This window comes from Clytia hemisphaerica, unplaced genomic scaffold (assembly GCF_902728285.1).
Source record: "Clytia hemisphaerica strain Z4C2 unplaced genomic scaffold, Clytia hemisphaerica genome assembly, whole genome shotgun sequence".
In the NCBI taxonomy this organism is placed as follows: domain Eukaryota; kingdom Metazoa; phylum Cnidaria; class Hydrozoa; order Leptothecata; family Clytiidae; genus Clytia; species Clytia hemisphaerica.
This window is the reverse complement of record NW_027103858.1, coordinates 200048-220760: the sequence shown is the minus strand read 5'-3', so window position 1 is coordinate 220760 and position 20713 is coordinate 200048. Positions and strand designations below refer to the sequence as shown.

The following is a 20713-nucleotide window of genomic DNA, read 5'->3' as shown; positions in this document are numbered from 1 at the left end:
TTCTTTTGATTTATTACATAAAAGAAATCAAAAGACTTCAACGACCAATTACCGACAAATTCATCTCCTGTCTTTCTTTATACCTCTATGTTAATATATTCTTTGAAAACTTAACCTCTGATACTCAGTGTAATCAAAAGTGAGATGAAAACGTCCATACGCTATGATTGATTAGGAGCCATTGTGGCGAGCCAATACTGGTATTCTTTACACTCGTATGTAAAGAATATTTTAACCTAAACAAAACTGAACAACTTAGATTTTCTGAAATATAACAATCACTTAAAGGTTTTTTTTCTCAGTGTTTGCGAGTGGGAATCGAACCCCCCCCGGGGGGGGGGGGTTTAGGCAAATGGAGGGTACAGGTATGTGCCGCCCTTGAAGGTACCCTTTTTGGATTGCCAAAGTCCCACTAAGGTTTAGAAAAATCAGAAAATCAAATTTCAGTCCCACTAAGGGTCGGAAAAATAGGAAAGTTTAAATTTTTTCGAACCTTAGTCACATTTGCAGCACCCGAAGGCCAATGACCACTAAACTACAAAATTTCATCACCATTAACCCTAGTTCACATCACATAGAGAATGGCGTATCAACAAATATAATATTCGAAAGTAATGTGAGCATTGTAACCACTCAACCACTCCAACGACAATGTACGGTATACTCATATACACTCCTCTATCAGAATAATGACACATAATTTAGATGGGTCAGGCAGAAGGTAACGGGATGGAAAATTAATAGCTATTTGAATGAGGGATTGGAAATTTTGTTTTCTTTCTTTTTTATTGAGTGAAAGGAGGCTCGTGTCCATTTTTGCAACTATAGACGCTTTCAATGAGACCCCCGCCAGGACCTTGAACTGACTACCGTGACCCAGGAGGAGGTTCGTTAATTTACCAAAAATGAACCGTTGTGAGTGGAAATCGATTCAAAGTGTTGTACCACATGATCTGATAGGGATTTTCCAAATAAGTTCGAAGTAATATAATATTACTTTCTAAACAAGAGCTAAATTCGTTTTACAATGTTCTTAGTTCAATGTTTACATCTTCACTGATGTAACAAGGGACAAATTACGGCTCTGTGAGACGGGGGTGTAGAAAGTTGATTTTCATTATTTCAAAAACAAAATTCAAAACCTGTTTATAACCTCTTTTTTGGTGTGAAGAATTTGACGTCAAATGAAAGATTTAAACACTTTTTGACGTCAATTTAATTAAGTAGAGTTCAAGTAACTTTGTGCAATACTTTCTAACAACTGTATTCTCAACCAAGTAAACACCACCGGTTATCTAGTACATACACAAGCACAAAGCACCGACTTTTTCTTTCTTTGTCAGCAACATTTTTCAAGATGCGAACCAGAAGTAGAGCATTAAGTAAGTATAAAACTTATGTTGAAGATGTTGAAAACATTGTAATGTTAATGCATGCCAAATACATAATAGTATAGTTGATCATCTTCCACCATAAAACTAAACAAAGTTCTTATTCTTAATCTTTAGGACGACGCGGACGATCTCCAGGTCGTAGGTTACGATCTTTATCACGAAGACGTAGTCCCATGTCTCGTAAACAACGATCCCGCTCACGTAACCAGCGCTCAATCTCACGTCAACGTGCTCGTTCACAAAGCCCGAGAGCAGTGTCCCAAAAACGTTCGGCATCTCGAAAACGATCGGGATCGAATCGTCGACGTAGAACTTATGGAAGAAAGAGTTCACCGAGTATTGCACGACAACGATCACCATCGGTACGCAGAAGTCATTCGGTAAGACGAAAACGTTCTCGTTCTGCTAAACGAAGCCAGTCGGCGGCTGTTGTTAATAAGCAAACAAACCAAGAAACGAAAAAGTTGGTTCAAACTTTAACGGAAAGTCAATCAACACCTTCTTCAAAGAAATTAAACTCCCAGAAAAGATCAGGATCCCGAAAGAGGTCAGCCTCGAGAAAAAAGTCCACTTCTCGAAAACGTCTTGTGTCGGCAAAACCATCGACCCCACCCACCGACGTTCCTCAAGAAATATACTGCACACCAAAAAGATCGGTTTCCAAAAAGCGACGTGCTAGACGACAAAAGTCGGCTATACCGACACGAAAACGATCAGCCTCGGCAAAACGAAAACGTTCTGCCTCCCGTAAGAGATCTTCTTCCCGAAAACGATCAACATCGGCAAAACGAAAAAGGTCGGCTAGCCGAAGACGGTCGGCACGACAAAGAAAAGCAGCAGCTAAACAAAACCAACCAAAAACTCGTTCTATCACTTTCGGAGAAACCACGAAAGCTGAAACTACTGTTGGAGAGTTCGAGCTTATCGATTTGTCAGATTGATTAAAATGTTTTGAATAAAGAAACGAATCTAAGAATAAACACTTTGAAAAAGAACCTTCAAATGTTATCAATTTCCATTTTGAAGAGAAAAAAAGAGCAAGAGTAAAATGTTTTACCTTAAATAAACTATTTTTTGCGGGAACTAATTTGTCTGATGATGCTTTTGCTCACACCAGAAAAGTAGTGCCCTCCCCTACCATCAGTTAGCTATCAATGAGAAGCTTTTGGGCCACAGACATATTTACTTTGCATATTTTCTTGGTTTTTTAAAAGAGGACTTTTCCAAGGTCTATTCGTAAAATGGTTTGAAAGTGAATCTGAGTTTGAATATGTAAATATCAAAAGAAATAAATTTCGAAATGTTACATGTAAAAAAAGGTTACAAAAAAAGTTTACGTAAATTAGCGAATAAATAGATCGATATAAAACTATAGAAATACAACTTGAAAATATTTTCGGCTTGAAAAATAATTCATATAAGATTTATATCTCAAATTAGTAAATAGCAATATATAGATTTTAACCATCAAATCCATTGTTCCCTACTTTGAAAGATATCTTTATATGAAATATTCTTTAGAGCATTGAGTATATAGCGTCATCATCAGCTCCATTATCAGCTCCAGACAAGTTCTGGACCTTGAGAGCCTCAATAAAATTCTGTACCCTCAGTACCATAAATGTCTGTAGCCTCTGTACCATAAATTTCTGTAGCCTCCGTACCATATGATTCTGTGCCATATGATTCTGTAGCATCAGTACCATATGATTCTGTTGATCCGTCAGATACCCATGACCATGTAGCTTCACCTCCTGTTTCTGTTGTTCCTCGGGTTGTTCGTGGACGATTCGTTGCAGGTCTTCGGGTTGTTCGTGGCGCTGGTCGTGCTGTTGTTCGTGGTGCTGGTCGTGCTGTTGTTCGGCCACCGGCAGAATTACCTAATGGTTATCGTTTTCAAAAATGAAATACTGTCAACTCTCTCTTATTCGAGTCTCTCCTATTCAAATCTTTTTGTAATTCGAAATATTGATACCTCAGGTTGAAATTAGTATAAAACAGTCTTTGTAATTTGAATCTTTCTCTATTTCGAAGACAATTTTTGGCCACTTAAAGATCGATTTAGAGAGGGATGATAAAGAATACTTTCGGAAAAAAATGAGAGAGAAAAGTCGGAGATTATAACACATTTGTTGAAGTACAGAATGAAACATGGGTATTCCATATCAATATGAATAGATTTGACAAACTTTTGAAAGATAACACCCCTGTGTCACAGACGTGTTGAAACCCCGGCCCCACTGGGAAATTGACTTTGATTTCAACCCCATCCAAAATCAAATATAAAAAATTGCACTCTAAACCCATCCCCACTGGATTTTTCGAAAGTTTCATCGGGGATCGGGGCCTATTAGACAAACTTTTTGAAGTAAGCTCTAACTTTTCAAAGATTTCTAAAATTTTATCTTCGCTGTGGGAAAGTTTCATTAGGTTGGGGTCCCAGCGGGTCTGTGACACAGGGGTGTTAGATACTTACAGTTGAAATAAGCTCTAACTTCTTGTAAATCCTCTGCAGATAAATCGGGAACGTCTCCAAGGATTCGTAAGTCCTGTGCCGTTAACTTTGCACTCTGAGCATTTTTCAAGATCGTCATGGTGTTTTGACCATTTTTAGAGAATGATGACAAAGAGTAGTGCATAACACTCATGTAATCATATGGCTGTAATGTATAGCAAAAAAAAGAGGCATTAACATGTTTTTTTAATAAGCATAAATTCGAAAACAGGCTCGAAGATGCTTAGGTCGAGGGCTTGACAAGGCTAAAAAAAGCTTATAAGGATGCTAATATCACAAGCAAAATTTTAGGAAAATTCCGAAGATCCGTAAAATCTCAGCCAAAAACAGCAAAAATCTGGAAAATACATTTATTCGTAGGCTTCAGGTGATGCTTAAATTAGACTTAAATTTTTGCCATATCTGAGCCTAGACATGCCTATAAGTGCAATGCTTCTAAAAAACATGTATAGTGCGTATTATTGGATTATGTTGAGGAGCAAGGCTACGCTAGTTCATTCACCAAAAGCGATAAGGCATTAGTTAATATTTAGTGTTTAGTCAGTAGTCTATATTCATTCACCAAGCTGCATTGCCAGTTCTGAATAGGACAAAACACGTGTCAGCTGATGGACATAATAAGTGCTACTACACACTACTAAAGGTGATATATGATAATGTGAAATGTTCCTTAACATAACCCGGATTTATTTTGAATTTAATTGTATAAAATGTATAATATCTGCTTATGATTTGCCGATTTTCGCCTTTTGCGAAAAACTTTTCCAGTCCCAAAAATAAATTAAAATAACACTAGTCAAAGAGATGAGATGAACTCATGCTCAGTTGATTCGCTAAACAGTCGATATGAAGATATGAAATTTTTAAAGTTTAAGATTTGCGAAGTGAAATCCAATCGACGAATTTGAGTTAACCGTAGAACAATAAGAAAGAGAACTCTTACCACGCTAGTTTGGAAGATGTTGTTATTTGATGCTTTGTCGAACTGACTTGCCATACCTAAATAGAGAAAACTCAGCCAGTTCAGATATCTAATTTTCTTAATTATCTATTTTTGATGGGTTTTGAGTTTACCGGGAAAAAAACAGTATTGAATATCCATAAAACCAATATAGTATCGTTTGTTGTAAAAATTAGTGATCAAAGGTACCCCTGAGAATAGGACTAAAATTACATGTTTTCCTGATGATTTCTCCATAAATACAACCTCAAGAGACTAGTTTTTTCGTCCTCCATGTATTTACGACATGTCCCTAAAGATAAACCTGCACAGGCTCTTTGGACAGAATAATCACCTCAGGGATAAAAGTTATTTAGAGATAAGAAACTTACCGTCTTGAATATTGTTCCAGTTGATTTTGATGAATTGATCACGATCGAAGCGATTCTGTTCATGATAGAATCCCATTGCATGCATCATTTCGTGCAAAACAATATCTAGCAAAAGAAAAGAAGTTTTATGATGATATAGCAGTCGTGCTGGTACGTAATATTTTTTTAACGTTCATTTGACGTTTATACAGAAGAACCTGAACTCATGAAAAAAGTCTTAGGGCTATTTAGTTTATCTATAAATTTAACCAATGTCAATTCTAGTGACTATGATATAACCCTCCTTACTCGAATGATTTTTTCCTCTTTCCCCTTTCATGTTCGAGTTGTTGAATGTCGACTGTAAATCTTTTGAACCAGTAAACAATGTGAATGTGTCAATCCCGTTTCAATGCATCTTTCACCATCACCACAAGAGAATTATACCCCCTTTCTCATAGATTCGACTCCTCCGATTGGAAAATTGGTATCAAAATATCAAAATCATATTCTAAATTCGAAAACAAATCCAAATCCCAAGCCATAAAAAAAGCATCTAGTTTTGGTCTGTTATATTTACCCCCACCGGGTCTGTGAGTAAAAAGTGAAGAGTAACAAGCTTACTTCTCGACTGTAAATCAGAAAAATACGATAACATAAAAATACACCTTTTCGACCGTAGTCGCGCGTATTTAAAGGGACATAACAGTACTTGCGAAATTTGTAAACAAACTGTATGCAGCGGATACAAAATCAAAACAAATGTCACATGTCAAAATAAAAAATCAAACCAAATATGGCTAATTTTGATTGTTCAATTGTTTTACAAGTTTGTTTTGGACACGTGATTTTAATTGTTTTTTTTAATGACACGTGGTTCGCGCAATGTTTACATTTTACTACTTTAATGTCCCTTTAATTACCCCCTAAACTCGATCCAATCCTTTTTTGATACATTTTTCTATTGTTTATAGGTGCGAAAAAAGGACATTTTACTACTTTAATGTCCCTTTAATTACCCCCTAAACTCGATCCAATCCTTTTTTGATACATTTTTCTATTGTTTATAGGTGCGAAAAAAGGACTGGGACGGTTTTAGTGGAAAAAAACGAAAAATAAAATGCAATTGGTGGTTACAGTCGAAAAAAGTGCATATCACTCACGTTTTGCTTCGCATCCATCATCGATACTGATTGGTTGTTTATTCCCTTCACTGGTGTCTTTGCCCAATAAACTGTAACAACTGAAAAGAGAAAAAACTTTTTGTTTCGACAATTGAAAAATCCCCCGTCATTCAAAAATGAATATCCCGAGAAGTTTCACTAGTATTTGCTTAAGCATTGATCACAATTTCAGGAAAATCTCTTGTCCCATAAAAATATTTCAACTTATTTAATATTCATCCCAAATTTGACTGGAAAAGATCAAAGCGGTGCGCTAACTCCTTATTTGTGCTTAATTGTAGGGGAGGGGGTCACTTTGCATTTTTGTCGGAAAACACACTCCAATAGAATTTTATAATGACCATAAATTTTCCTAGGGTTTTTTGGGAAAGTCACCCCAAAATCACTTAATATTGACCCCCCATTTTATGGATTTTCTCCCAGAGTACCAACCTTTATAGTGAATACGTGCCAACGCAGAGTAATCAGAATCTACTCGGAAATAAATAATAGTAAGTCGAATAACAAACCCTCCATCCTTGATAAACTCAACACGATGAGCTTGGTTACTGTAAGGTACCCAAACATCGTAACCACATCTCAAATGTTGATTCATGGATTTTATGGCTTTCTCAACGTATGGTCGAAGTCTATTTGGATAGTCAGATCTAAAGCGGAAAAAATAACCTGGTTAGAACGAGATGTTCGAATATCCGTTTTTTATTGGGTTAGCAAGAACTTGATATAGTCTGATGCCAATGGAAATGCGTTAAAAAGTATTAGCACTTGGCACAAAATCATTAATAAATTACAAATGGAAATGCGTTAAAAAGTATTAGCACTTGGCACAAAATCATTAATAAATTAAAATTGATTTTGAATTATGAGAACACTTTGAGAATACCACAAAAAAGTCTGCAATTAAATGCAAAATTAACGAGATAAATTTCACCTTACCTGAAAGAGTATGGTATGACTAATTTTTCTCCGGGTTGTGTTGGATTCCAAAGGTTGATTTTGACGCTGTTTCGTTTACGGTTTTCACTTTCTATTATATCGTTCTTTCGGCCTGTCGAAGCGAGATATGATAAAGAAATTAACTAACGCATTATAGTAGCGCAGACAGGAGGGGTGCAAAATTTGTGTAGGGAAGCATAAAATGGTAATTAAATTGAGTTTTTCCACTCCACCCAAGGTGCATAGTCTGAATAGCCTACATCAAAACCCCAGGTAGTAAATAAGGAGCACAAATCCTTTAGTGGATGCAAGCAGTCTACCCAAGGTGCAAATTCTTTATGTCAAATCGTTGACATATATAAAATGTTTAAATATTAAAACTAAGAATTATACCGTATCTATGGTAGTTGACGTCAGCTACGCTTTTCAAGTGACCTGGAGACGAGTTAAAAAACAATGAAATTAGTGTCGGTTCTTACCGAAAATTTCAACATTTGAGATTTTACAGGGTTTTAGTTGGACTTTATGACACGCCCGCACAAAATACTCAGTCATAAAACCTAATCTAGTGGGTTTATGATGATAATATTTGGTATACATATTAGGATTATGTTAAATGTCAAAAAAAGTTTTTTTCTGTGAGCTATTAACAAAAAACCACCAACCACCAAGGTGGTGGAAATCACCCCTCCCCTGATAAAAAGCGGGTTAAGCTTTGAAACGCACCAAATTTCTTCCTTGAGTCAAGTACTCGTTTCAACACTTTCGTCTCTCCAATGATGTGTTTCAATTTCTTTGCAAGGCGTTTGAAGTTGGACACTACAGTTTGGAGGGAAAGAAAAATAGGAAATTAGGATAGTGGTAAAAAGGAGTCATAAAAAGACCTAATACTATAGATTAATTTCGATCGATGATTGGGACGGAGACGCCATGAAGTCCAGTTTCAAATCATAGTTTAAGTCAACTATTAGATTATGTGGACAATACTGGGCATGTCTAAAGATGTATACAAAGCCATGGTTACCAAGATAATTTGATCAACTTCTAAATCAGAATGTAAATAGGGCTTAATTAGGCCAAGCTGCAACGGCTGCAATAAAATCGTAAACCTCCCGGAATAAAGTCTTACCATCATTATGTTGGATTCGCTCAATATCTCCATGTCGATCTAAAGTAAACAGAAAAATTAAATAAAAGGCCTGTTTAGAAGATTAAGATAGATTAAGATTAAGATATAGTTGGATATATCAGCATAAATCATATAGTATTTCGTGATCATTCAGTTTAAAAAATGTGTCAAGGAAAAAGGCTGAGTGGACTTAAATCAAGAAAGAATTTAACAGCTTAACCCTTTAAGTACCACGGTCATTTTTCAAAGAAAATTGCTAGTTCAAACTTTAAAGGCTTATGTCTCCGGAGCTAGAAGGAGTTTGTAGCTCGTTTATAGTCCGTTGGATAGCTTAAGAGATTTAGGTGGACCTGCCTGAATGATAAAAAGGAGCCCAGTAGTAAAAATTCAAATTAATTCGCTAGAGGACAGAATCAAGTACAGCAGGGCTAATTTTGGAGGTTCTTGGATTACTCGTTGACCGAAAATGGTCAAAAACGGTCAAAATCTTAAAAAAGTGGATTTTTGTCAAATCTTTGCATTTTTCTTACTTTCTTTTTTCTCATTGGAAAAGTCTTTTTTACTTTTGATTTTTTTTTTGCTTGACCATGAAACCCAATCCAATTCCTACGACCAAGAATGACGATTTCTAACTCAAACTGGGCATTACAGGAAGGGTTGGTACTTAAATGGTTAAGAAATGGGTATGACCTTTTTATAAAACATTGTGTAAAGTATGCGTACTATCACTTACGATAAAATTTCTCGTTGACTTCAATTTCCGTCGGGGGTCGAAAGACGCCTGGAAAAAAGATTGCAATATCGCTGAACAATGGAAAAAAGTCATAGTCTAAAAAGGGTCTTGTTAAACCGCCCTTTAAAGTGTATAAACAAATGTCTGGCCGAAGATGAGATGAAGTATAAATTAGGCGTTTTAAGTCGCGTTTTGATTTTCATCAAAGTTTAGAAGTATCAGGGATATGTTATAGCGTAGCTGGATGAAGGACGAGAATTCCTTAGCGGATTGCTCCTTTGTCTTTTCTATTGTAAACTGTTCATAATAAAAATCCATCTCTGTCCCCTAAAGTGCTCTGTTTTTATAAGAAAAATTAAGCAGACAAAGTATTCATGCAGTACGTTTGCATATATTTTGCTATGATGTTCCCGCTTTTCATCAAAATAATATTTGCAAAAGATACCCCAAAAGCTTCTTTGTAAATGAAATCTAATTTTATCAGCGTGTGTTATGAATTTGAGAAGCTTTCATGATTTCTCTTTAAAAATTTCGGATGTAAATATTTTGACAAATATTGTTTCAATTGACTTGAAATTTTTTCCATAATCAGACCATAACCGACTTGCTATCTGAAAATATCAGTTAGAAAGTGAGGCACCCCGCGGTGTGGTGTAGCGCGGTTATTTCAAATGAAAAAGAGCTATTTATAATCTTACAGAAGAAATTTCTTATAACTTTACTAATGAAAACAATGTTTTTCATTTTTTTAAATTGTGATAATTAAAAGTTTTTAATCGTGAACAATAAATGCAGCAGCAGAATCATTGGCTAAAAAGAAATCCAAATTTCACGAATTTGTAATTAAAAAAGTTTAATTTCATATCAAATTTTAATGTCAGGGACAGAGATAGGACAAGGCTTTTTCAAATGTGCGTTATCCAGCTACGCTATAACATATCCCTGGAAGTATCCAGCATAAAACGGAGGATTACTCACTGGTTCTGCTGTGATTTAAAAACTAATTTAGTAAAATATAGCCTTTTTTATAAGAATGATTTTATAAGAACAACAAGGCACAAAAATAAGAACAATCTAAGAACAATACTGAGTAAATTTTTATTCAAATTAAGGGTCAAAATAGTAAAAATAGGGTATTAAACCTAAATTTCTTCATTTTGGCTCTTTAAATAAGAAAAGGACACGCAAAATGATAGTTTTGCAAGACTTTGAAAAATTTCTCGGTAAGTAAAGGTGTATCTCTCTTATTAAGATATTTACAAAATCGTTTACTAAGATATTCCATCGAGACTTAATATTCAATTTTTCTTATTTTTTATTTCTTGTTCTAATATTTCAATAGAAAAAGTGTACCTAATCTATCTTCGATAGAAGGAAAACTTTCATAAATAAAAAATAGTGCATTATCGAAACATCAAAATATATCTCAAATAATAATAATAATAACGATATATTTCACAGTACACGTTTTTTTTTTAAGAAACACACTTTTAAGAAACATGAGGCTCAGAATGCCTAAAAACTAAGAAACATCTAAGAAACATGCTGAGGCTGAGAATGAGAAAATAGCATTTTTAACTCGTTTTTTTTAAGAACCTTTCAATCAAGGTTCCAGAAATATACATACATAACAGTTAGAAACACTTGAGAAAGTCAGAAAATCAATATAGAAGATAGGAAAGTACCGTAGATTACACGCTTTTTTTTTTTTATAAGAATGGTGTAAATCCATTTCATCATTAATATTCTTAACTTTTTTGGGAAAATCATCCTAAAATATTCTTACAGCACATTCATTCATCCTTATTCATACTAGATTTAACATTTAGTACATACGTCTCAAGCATAAAATGGCACTTTTGTAAAAGGAGTGAGCCTAACTTGGGGATAATTGATAATTTATAATTGAAAATGCTCTTAAAATGGCATTCTTAGCTTTTAGTAGCAAAATTCCATGATGGTGATATTCTTAGCATATTCTTAGTTTTTTGGCCATTTTCATCATGGACATTCTTATAAAGTGTATTCTTATAAAAAAAAAGAAGCGTGTAGTCAATTAGACTATTGTATTATCGAAATGCGTCCTTTAAGCTTGACAAAGTTTAGAAACATGTAAGAAACATTTAAGGCTCAAAAGGCCGATTTCTTAAGAAACATTGAGCCTGCTTGGTAAAACTAGTTTCTTAAAAAAAAAAACGTGTATATCCAAAGTTTTACAATTGGCTCTTCACCTGGATATTGAGTATGATAAATATATATGTAGCGTATAAAAAATATGATGTTCATTAAAAATACTGAGACCGGTTGTAACTAGATAGAGACTAGAAGGCTAAGAGTTGGTAAAGGCAAGTATGAATTTACTATAAATTTACAAGTTTTGAGTTTAGCTTAAACATTCTTCGTGGATAAGGACTTTCCAAATTTCCATCGAGACTTAATTTCGCGCATGGCGCCCCCAAATCCGCAAAATTAATGAAAATTTATAATTTTTCATGACGCTGAGTCCACTTAAGTTACTAATCACCCAGTCTATCAAAAGGTCTTATAGCGCTGTACTGGAGCCTTAGTTAAACCCAGATTAGTCAACAGATACTAAAAAAATATCATACCGTGTTTTGGTAAAGCATCAAGTGTAACCACTATAAGTGATACAGCCAAGAATATCAGCTTCATTTTTTGAGAATGTACCTAGATGATAGAAAAGAATTGAATTGGAAAATAACGAGGTAAGTCAGTGTCCTATTTATAATGACATAATGATATTTTAAAATTCATTGCCATATAGATGCAAGATAAGCCTGGTACGAGTACCAAGTATAAACAGACATGTGTCACATACATGGCAGGACCCCACCCTCTGGGAAATTTAGTCAAAGTTTCATCCCCAGTGGGAAAAATACCCTAATTAAATGCAATTTCAGCCCAATTGTCCACCCCATTTAAAGTTCAATGCAAAAATTGCTCACTTAAACCATCCGCATTGTATTTTTAGGTTGAATTTCTATCACAATTGGGAATTTGATAAAAAATTCATCCTTGCTGTGGGGATTTCCCTGGATTTCCCTATCTGCCGCGAAACCCTCCAAAACGTCACTGAACCAGGGGTGTATAAAACTAAATAAAATTTTTTTTGTACCTGTTCCTGTTCCAATTATTGATGACTTTGATGGAGCACAACTAAAAATCTGAATTTTTGAAAAAAATTCCCTTCCTTGCGACTCTCTCGGACTATGTCAGAAGAAAGGCTTTAATTTAATAGAAAGTAGTCACCGCTATTTATAGTTTCGTATCTTTAATAAAATTCAATTAATTATGTATAGGAAAGGTTGTAATAATGTATCTCTATGTATATGAATTTTGCTTTGCTTGTGGTAAGCTGTGTTTAAACTTCGATGACATAAATTTGAAAGAGGCAATCTCGTACACAGAGCACTACTTTTTAGGTTGGCAAATGATGTAAAAATTGTTAATTGTTTTATTTTGTTAATACAAAATGTTAAGTATGTACTAATTTTGGAATTTTGTAATAAAAAGGGACTCCATGATTAAGGATCAAAAGCGACTAATAAAATTTGCGGTGTTTTTAAAGATATTTTAACAAGAAAAACATACGTAGACTAGATAATCGCTCGGCTGTACGCATCCCCTCTGAAATGGTTTGATAAAGGGGATGTGTACTTACCCCCGTCTTTATGTTTTTGAAAAAGAAACTTGATTAGCTTGATTAGTAAGTTAAACTTTGAATTAAAAATTGGATTTCTAAACCTTTTTAAAGAAAATCAAAATTACCCCAAATTTTTGTGGTATCTCTCGGACGGGAATTTTATACACGCTACGCATCCTCTATATCAGAACATATCAGAGGGGATGCGTGCAGCCTAGATATTCGGCTTATCCCTAGGGGTCAATTTTTTAGGCCACCTTAAGGCTCCACTGATGATTCATTTCATCACTAAAACAGTGATTTTTAGCGAAGCTAGGAAAAGCTAGCAAAATTTAGCAGTATTTTATACAAAATCAATATCAATAACGAAGATTTTCACGGTTTTTCGTTCTTGAGCTGTTACGTTTTAGCCTGGATTCTAGAAAATGCAGGTCCACATGTTTACTGCAGATTGCGTGTCAAAACCTGTCCGTTCGTCGCGTTGATTTATCTTTGATACTTAACCTCCCTAATAACCCATGTGTACAAATTGAAGAAAAATAGAGAAACTCTATGAAAAGTTTCAGGCGATAAAAAATCCGCAGCAAACCTTGACAAGTTCAAGGTTCAATCCACTCTTGTAAAGGTACACATTGGTTTGTTCGAGTTGAAATGAAATTCAACTATTCATAACTTTTGAAACAAAAAAATACTCTCGAAAATTAGAAGGTAAGGTGACAAGTGATCAAAACACAAAGAGAAGCCCCACGACACTTATAAAATACAAAAAGGTTAATAAACCAAACGATACTTTAGAACTTCTATTGATGACTCCCAATGGACCTTTTCATAAATTTGAAACGTATTCAAACGATTGCCATGGTGATTGTGTTCCTTGAGACATTAAATGATTCTTTTATGAATAGGAAGTAGTTTTAATAAAATCCGCTGGGAGTTAATCACCATGGCAATAATTTCAAAATGAGGCACAACCGTAAGTGATGTTCGTAACGTAATTTACGAAAAGGTTTATTGTTCATGTGGGGGTTATTCACGCTGTTTTTTAACACCTTGGAACAAAGGTTTACACGTTTTTTATTTTCCCTTGAAAACCGTGTTTTTCAGCCAGAAACAGCTATTTTGTCCAGTTTTTGCGCTTTTTGAAGCTCAATATCTCGAGTTAGGTACTGAAATCACCTATACTTGCAATATATCTCTAATCCTAATTTTTTGAGAGCTTTCCAAAAATATACAACAGGTCCCCGTTTTCTCGAGCTAAAATTTTCATTAATTTTTAACCCTATGATTTTTGCCTGAGACCGTCATATTTGTCCGAAAATCACACCAAAGTGTCCGAAAAAAGATTGGAAACATAGTAATTTCGATTCCCCTACCCCTTAGCTTTCTAAAAATGTATAACAAGTGCTTCTAGTTCTAACAAAACAGTCGAGCGATTTTACAAAATGCCCTCTACTATCTCGGGTCGAAGACTTGCGTATCGTTTTGTCTCGTATATCTCGTATATCCGACAGTAACCTTACTTACATATACTTTATAATTTCTTTCACGCGATGTGACGACGATAAACGGAGACAACAAGACACGCTACCCGTAACCAATCCAGCAAACGACTAATGATAAATTGGGCGAATCGGATATACGAGACCAAACGATACGCGAGTCATCACCGGAACTTATACTCCAGGAAAGAACCAGAACTTACCAAACGATACGATAATAGCGAGATTATGTATCGGAGATATTCTACGGCTACGGTTGCGGGGCTGCCCAGGCGGGTCGTCACCAAAGGCGACATGTCGTTGTCTACTTTGCTCTGTACGGGAAAAAACACCAAAACACCGTATAAGCAAAGTCGACATAATGCCGTACGTCAAATATCGAACTTGCTTTCACCCGCCATTACTTGCCTTACTCGCCATTTCCCTCGCCGCTTTAGCCGTAGCCGTAGAGAATTCCAGATACATAATCTCGCTAATATACCGGAATGTGGACAATTGATGTTCAATATTACACTAAACAAACTATTGAGATATTGGTAATTACAAGAGACTTAAGAATAGTGCTTTAACCCTCGAGGACGCGACCGTGCATTGGGACGAGGAATATGTATTTTCTTCTCATGAAGGGGTTTGTGGCTCATCCGGCCGGTTCGCAATCACTTCGCAAACAGCAATGACATTCAAGCTAGAAAATTTTTATACTGTACCCAACGAGCAAACGCCTTGTATTTTATATTATTCGCTGTCCAGAGTATCCTCAGTGCTGACAAAAGAACCCGAACACCAACATTTAAAGAAAACACTGCGTGTCTTTTCTTTATTGTGGGTAAGGGAGTTTAACCCTATTGGCCCCAAGCTTTTTTGACTTTGGTATCCCCAGGGGGGGGTAGAATCTACCACCCTCGATTATTTTTGATATAGAAAAGCTATGGTCATGAAAATTGGTACAGATGTTCTCCATCATGAAACAAATTTCCAGGAAGAAAAAAAAAATTGATGACATCATTCAAAAACCGATGACGTCATCACAAAATTTCCACCTGTCGGAAAAAAACCCAAATATATGGTTTACTAAACTGTCTATTACAATCGAACCAATAAAGATATTTAGATTCTGTTTAAAGATTCAGAAAGATAAAAAGTGGTTCTTTAACATAATTGCCGGTTTTTCAAATTTCCATGAAGATTTTATCGTAAAATCTATACTGAAGATGAGTAAAATTTTCAAAATTTGATGACGTCATAAATGATGACGTCATCATTTTCAAAATATTTTTTTCAATTTTTCAAATTTATATTGTCAATGCCTATCACGTGTCAAAATTTGAAAATAATTGAATAAATAGTTCAGAAGTTATCAGCACTTTTAAATTTTGAGTTTTAAGCGGTTTTAGCTGGGTTTTATGTCATGTTTCACAATAAAGTCATAAAACCTGATCTGAACCACCTATGACCCTAAAATTTTGCACAAGTACTCTTAATAAGATTTTGTTAAAAGTCAGAAAGTTTCAAGTCGTTTGAAAAATTTTTCTCAGAGATATTCACAAAAGAACTCCAGCGTGGTAGATTCTACCCCCCCCTGGGGCTAATAGGGTTAAGGGTATTGTTGGGAGTTACTATGGTTCAGAGTTAGAGAAGAGTAGTAGCGCCATTAGGGTACCACTTTTCAAAAAAACTCCGATCAAAGATTTTGCTTGGCCAGGATTGAGAAACTTATTCCAGGAGTCCCCCCCCCAGCGGTTTGCATGATGGCGTGATCAAATTTTTGGCATGATGCGTGATAGGGCAAAAATTTGAGGCGTGATTTGGGCTATTTTTCACTATTTTTTGCGTGATGACAAATTTTAGCGATTTTCGTGAGGCGTGATGGAGAAAATCTTTTTGCGTGATGGCGTGATTAGGGGTGCCGCTGGGGGGCCTCTTCTAGGGTATATTAACATCAGTGGTCGTCAGGTATGAAGAGTGTTTCTTTTGTTGTTACTGCTTTATTGGGAGTATTTGGTCCCCATCCAATCTAAAAAAATTCGAGTACCTTTTGTAACAGGCGTTGCAAGGGTTCGACCTAAAATGCATTTAATATCACAGTATAAATACAGCCTGTTTTTTATTATGATCAAATGTAATATCTACGTGATGCTTCTCACGCTCAATAGATAATGAATAGAGATGAAGAAATCATGTGTGGGTGGTCTATTAAAGTAATCTTATTTGAACAAAATTGCTATCTATATTGCTTGAATTTAGTTGAGTGATTTAAAAAACGATATTAATCTTTTCTTTTATATTTCATACTTTAATTTCATCGTCCGCCCACAACGTTGTTTTAAACGTTATTCTAATGTTCATAACGTCCAAATAACGTTAGATAAACGTTAAAAGAACGTTGTGTGCTAGCTGGGATAGATCCTCAATCAAATACTTAAAACCTCAAAGCTTTACCCTCACAATAAAACGGTAATAAATTGTTCAAAACCATAGTATGTATTGCATGTTCAAGTTGGGCTGGGTTTTGATTACTGGGCTTTTGAATTAAATTGAATTTGATGAATTTTGATGAAATCTTTTAATTTTTTAGCTTTCAAAGTTCATAAAATATTTCATTACCGTAAAATCTTAAAGATAAAAAGTCTAATAAATAAAATAACAATGGAACCGTGTGTTTCATGAATAAAAATTAAATATTTAACGCATAATAAACATTTACTAAAAATACCTAGGACTGGCAATGGTGCAGATCCTAAAGACCTAAAAACACAATTTAAAATGTGTAATTTCATAGAAATCAAAAGCTTGAAAGCAAAAATGTTTCCCTTTATTTTTTTATAAATCCATAAGACAAACAGAGAGTTACAAAATAAAATTCATGGAGTATCATAGGACAAAAATAATTCAAATATGTTACAAAATTGATAAAATTAAATATACCTCTTCCTCTAAATAAACTATATACAAAAACTCTAACTATACTTGAATCTAAAAAGATTGATTCGATCACCAAAACTGGTACCAACTTTTCGCATTGTATTTCTCCATCATGTCATCACCAATTTGGCAAAGCTTTAAAGCTATTTCTTCAAAGAGCACTTCGTCATTCTCAAAGTCAAAACTCAGCAGGTTGAAACCATCACTCGAAGGTCGACAAATTTGGAGTTCCTGTGATGTGGACTGGCGCGATTTTTTTCTGATGGGTTCGTCTAGAAAATGACACTTTCTCTTCTTTTCTTCGCTCACCTCCTTAACAGAACTTGTGTCAGAGGAACAAACTCTGGGTGCAAAAATTGCTAACAACACAAGAGGCCATGGTAGCACGAATTTAGCAAATGGCAGTAAACACTTGACCAATTTTCCACGAACACACTGAACCTCCAGTATGATTGATTTACCTGAAGACAAAGAAATGAATATATTACTTGACCATGAACTTATCATATGACCGGAAAAGTACCATGCCATAAAGGCTAAGGATTTCGCGAGTTTGAAGCTCGGGCTTTGAAATCAATGTCCGCCTTTGGCTAGCCTATCATATTTTTACAGAGTGCACTGAGAGTATCCAAAAAAAAGCATAAAAACTATTTAAAAATGATTAACTTACAAAATAAGCTTGTTTCTTTCCAGCTCTCGATTTTAGCTGAGCCAGATTGTGAAAGAATCCCATTTAATAAATAGACTAAGAAGTCAGCCATCTTAAGCAAGATGTTTTGGAATATTTGTGTTCAACACCGTATTAAGTTTCCTGTAGAAGATGACTGACAAAGCCAAGCAGTACGAGATTCACTTTATATAGAGTAGGGATTTAGACAGGGAAAATCCATTTGACTTTAGACAGAAAATTCCCGTGCAAGACGAAACAGGAATTTAGCAAAATATTTGTTTAAAAGTTCCCTGTATAGAACGCAAACAATCACATACCCTTGACAGGAAGGACGGTTTTCTTCGGTTTGTTTACGTTGAAATTTTTCCAATGATTCGGTCGCTGTGACCATTCCTGTCTGTCTATATTTTTATTTTGATTCAGTTTTTTTCTTCAAATCGTATGATTTGTAAATAAAGCAAAGGATTGTGGGCATGTTCATTCATAAAAACAAACGTTTTGATTGGCCACTTTCTAATTTTCGAACGCACGTTCGACTGTTCGATCATTCGAATGTTTTTCGCGCACTTTTTATTTACGAAAGCTTCGGGCATGCCCATGACGTCACAGGTTAGCGGGAAATTTTGTTTTGATTCAAGCATAGTCACTAGAAATATTCAATTGACATTGATTCAAGCAAAGTTTCTCAGAAAAGATCTGAGTTATGTATGAGAGTTCATAACATGAACAAGACTCTCATACGAGAAATACGAGAGTTGCTATCTTCTTTATGTTAGTCAATTTAGTAGTTACCAATTCATTACCATGACAACACAAAATTAAATGACTTGTTAAAATGGGAATACCCCCTGCGACATTATGTTCAGTTTGTGTTGACAGGAAAAGAGAATCCAATCATTACAGCAATTGGTTGAAGTCATAGCGCAGCACTCTAGATTTAAAAGACCACTATAGTGCAATATACTACTTAGTAAAATTATAGAATGTGTAATCCGTTCCCTCCATTATTTATCAAAATAGCCTATAAGATTTTTTTAGCCAGTTGGGAAAATATTAATCAATATACAAAAGTAAATCTTCTGGGGATTTCGAATTTCAATATACTCAAAGCTAAAAAAACCTATTGCTTGAGTTACTTTCAAAATTATGTCGTTTTTCCACCGATTGTGTTGAGAGTTCAGTGTAACTTTCAAGACCCAGAGATTGAGAGTTCAAAGCTACGAGAGAGACTAACTTTGGACTTTGGTGGTTTCAGGGCCACTATGAGCCAGGGACTGTGAGACCCTGTCAGGGATTATTTATGAGTTTTTAGCCCCACGTCCCTATCAGGATCCCAATGGATCCAATGAGTTCGAAATTTTGGATACATCACACTAGTCTGACGAATTTTTGCTTTTTTTGTTTACTAAATCTGCCAAATTAAGTCAGTTCCCACTAAGATTGCAAACAACTCTAGCATTTTTCTCATGCCATTCTACTTTCTGATGATACTTAAGGGCTCTGAAAAATTTGTTGAGAGATTTGAAATAAAACTTTTGTTTTGGGTTCCTTGACACTTTTAGCAAAAAATTGCCAAAAAGTTGTTTGGAAACTTATTCCATCAAGAGTAATTAAGAATTTAATTACTCTTAATTGCAAAAATGACCTTATGAACTTTAAAAAGATGTCGATAGAATGTTATATTACCGAAAGCATCAACCGAAGGGGAACTTCAAAATATCTGTTCTGAAGGTACGTTCCAGCTGGATATGGCGGTCTATTCTTAGCGAACTAAAGAAAAAAGTCTGCTGGAAAAAAGTGGTCTGTTCTACTGAAGATTGGGACCAGCTGGAAAAATATGGTCTGTTCTACTGGAGATTGGGACCAGCTGGAAAAATATGATCTGTTCTACTGAAGATTGGGACCAGCTGGAAAAATATGATCTGTTCTACTGAAGATTGGGACCAGCTGGAAAAATATGTTCTGTTCTTATGAAAAAATGGTTTGATATCTTATATTTATAAATAACGTGTCTAAGAATTTCTTATCTGTTCTGAGGGAATTTCAAAAAAGTCCTGAATGTGGTTGCCTGGAGAGCAGCTGAAAATTCTCCATCTGTTCTACAAAACATCTGGAAATTGTGGATCTGTTCGAACTGTTAGCTGGAAATTAAGTTCTGTTCTTAAAAGTCCTTCAATGTCAAGCTGGAATTTAGCGATCTGTTCTTATAAGATTTTGTCAGCCCTGGTAGATAAGAACAGTTAACCCTTTGAGTGCCAGGGTCTTTTTTTCTAAGTTTTTTTTTAAAAATCGCTAGTTCAAACTTTAAGGGCTTATATCTCCTGATCTAGAAAGAATTAGAAGCTCGTATATAGCTCGTTGGATAGCTTAGAGTCTCCTCTTTCTTTTGGGCGCCTTCGGCGCCGCCCAATTGAGGAAGGGCGTGGTGGGCGGCGGCCAAGGGGGGGGGTACGTTAGGGGAATTAAAGCAGTGATGGAAAGGTGCCCAGTGGTAAAACTTCAAATCAATTCACTAGAAGACAGAATAAAGTAAAACAGGGCCAAATTTGGAGGTTCTTGGATCACTCGTTGACCAAAAATAGTCAAAAAACGGTCAGAATCTCAAAAAAGTGAATTTTTGTCAATTTTTTGCATTTTTTTGACTTTTTTGCTTAAAATCTCGCTGGAAAGACTCATTTTTGAAATTTTTTTTTGCTTGACCATAAAGGAAAATCTAATTCCTACGAGTTCGACCAAAAATAACGATTTCTAACTCA

At 35.2% G+C, this 20713-nt stretch overlaps 2 protein-coding genes across 2 annotated transcripts; one reads left to right on the top strand and one right to left on the bottom strand.

Annotated features, from left to right (window-relative positions):
- Nucleotides 1-1269: 1269 nt before the first annotated feature.
- Nucleotides 1270-2401, top strand: LOC136808295 (serine/arginine-rich splicing factor 4-like). Its single transcript, XM_067064832.1, has 2 exons — nt 1270-1382; nt 1509-2401. Exons 1-2 carry the CDS (start codon nt 1358-1360, stop codon nt 2333-2335), a joined length of 852 nt encoding a protein of 283 aa, XP_066920933.1. The 5' UTR covers nt 1270-1357; the 3' UTR covers nt 2336-2401.
- Nucleotides 2402-2667: 266 nt separating this feature from the next.
- Nucleotides 2668-12498, bottom strand: LOC136808294 (zinc metalloproteinase nas-13-like). Its single transcript, XM_067064831.1, has 13 exons — nt 12339-12498; nt 11812-11890; nt 9203-9250; nt 8470-8508; nt 8067-8159; nt 7734-7775; nt 7341-7452; nt 6914-7051; nt 6384-6463; nt 5242-5346; nt 4853-4908; nt 3871-4054; nt 2668-3274 (listed from the first exon to the last, which is right to left on the bottom strand). Exons 2-13 carry the CDS (start codon nt 11873-11875, stop codon nt 2985-2987), a joined length of 1251 nt encoding a protein of 416 aa, XP_066920932.1. The 5' UTR covers nt 11876-11890; nt 12339-12498; the 3' UTR covers nt 2668-2984.
- Nucleotides 12499-20713: the final 8215 nt, after the last annotated feature.